At 39.4% G+C, this 1204-nt stretch overlaps 1 protein-coding gene across 1 annotated transcript in view; it reads right to left on the minus strand.

Annotated features, from left to right (window-relative positions):
- Positions 1–1204, minus strand: part of LOC106106884 (myosin heavy chain, skeletal muscle, adult) — a 7966-nt gene that overhangs the window by 1693 nt on the left and 5069 nt on the right. The window contains 4 exon segments of the mRNA XM_013287544.1: positions 6–115; positions 754–884; positions 887–949; positions 1023–1027. Of these exon segments, the coding sequence (XP_013142998.1) occupies positions 6–115; positions 754–884; positions 887–949; positions 1023–1027 (309 nt within the window).

Genomic DNA, 1204 nt, shown 5'->3' on the forward strand with positions numbered 1-1204 from the left:
TCTGCCAGATCAAAGCCTCTCTCTGAACTCTATCCAACTCCTGCGTCAGGTTTATTTTCTCTTGTTCAAGAGACTCTATATCCTCCTCTAACTCGATTATTTCTGATTCTGCATCCTGGAAAAAGAAATCACTACAACCTGCGTACAGACACTGAATGTTTGGCTTGATAAATTGATTTGAGAAATAGTTAATTAAGGGTACAGCATATGGTAAATAAAAGTGTTAAAACACTCATTTGCATGATAAAGTTAAAATTACGAAACGTGTATGAGTAAAAATGGTCCAAAATTAGATCCAGTTGGTCTGTAAGACGCCGATGACGTCATAATTCAGCCTACTTATTTATTACAAAGGTACTCCGATTGTATGTTCAAAGTTCACAACCAAATTAATACACTGTAGTGTATTAATTTGGTTGTGATTTTTGTTGTAATTGTTGTTGTAATTTTTGATTGTCTACAGACAATAAAAAACAAAAAAGCAAAAGAACATACAGATAACAAGCATACACAGCGCTCACAAATTAAAGTTTTTTCTTTTTTTATAACAAACTTGAATCAAATAACTATCACGTTAATTACAACTATAAAAAACCACGTATTAAACAAAAACTGTAATAAAAAAACATACAGACTATTTGAGTCCCTCCTTCTTTTGGGAAGTCGGTCAATAATAAAAGAAGGTTTTAAAGTGTTACTGGTGGTAATTTAAGGCGAGATCCCTTTTGTTAATTAAGAAGATTTTAGAAGTACCTTCAGATTAGCAGTGTACTCGTGCAGGAGCGCGGCGTGCGCGCGCTGTGCGTCCTCGTTGCGCTCGGTGGCGTCCTTGCGCGTGCGCTGCGCCACCTCGAGGCGGCCGCGCAGCGTGCGCAGGCCGCGCGCTCGCCCGCTATGCGCTCGCACTCCGCCTGGATACGCATCGTCTTCTCCTCACAGATTTGAATCTCTGCAATCAAAACTCATGTCTCATTCTGTAACTTATACTCTATGTTAGGTCATTGTTACGTTATAATCAAAACTGAGTCTGTTTAAACTTTCGTAAGACATTATTATAACTATTTTCTAGCACCGACTAGTTGCAGACCCATCGGAGGTCCATCGTCAACACAATCGACAATTGTAAATGTCAACATCAACAATGACTCTACAATATAGAGCTCGTCGACTCAAGATGGGTCCGAAACCAATCGGTGCCGCCATC

The sequence above is a fragment of the Papilio polytes genome, unplaced genomic scaffold (genome assembly GCF_000836215.1).
Source record: "Papilio polytes unplaced genomic scaffold, Ppol_1.0 DF822067.1, whole genome shotgun sequence".
In the NCBI taxonomy this organism is placed as follows: domain Eukaryota; kingdom Metazoa; phylum Arthropoda; class Insecta; order Lepidoptera; family Papilionidae; genus Papilio; species Papilio polytes.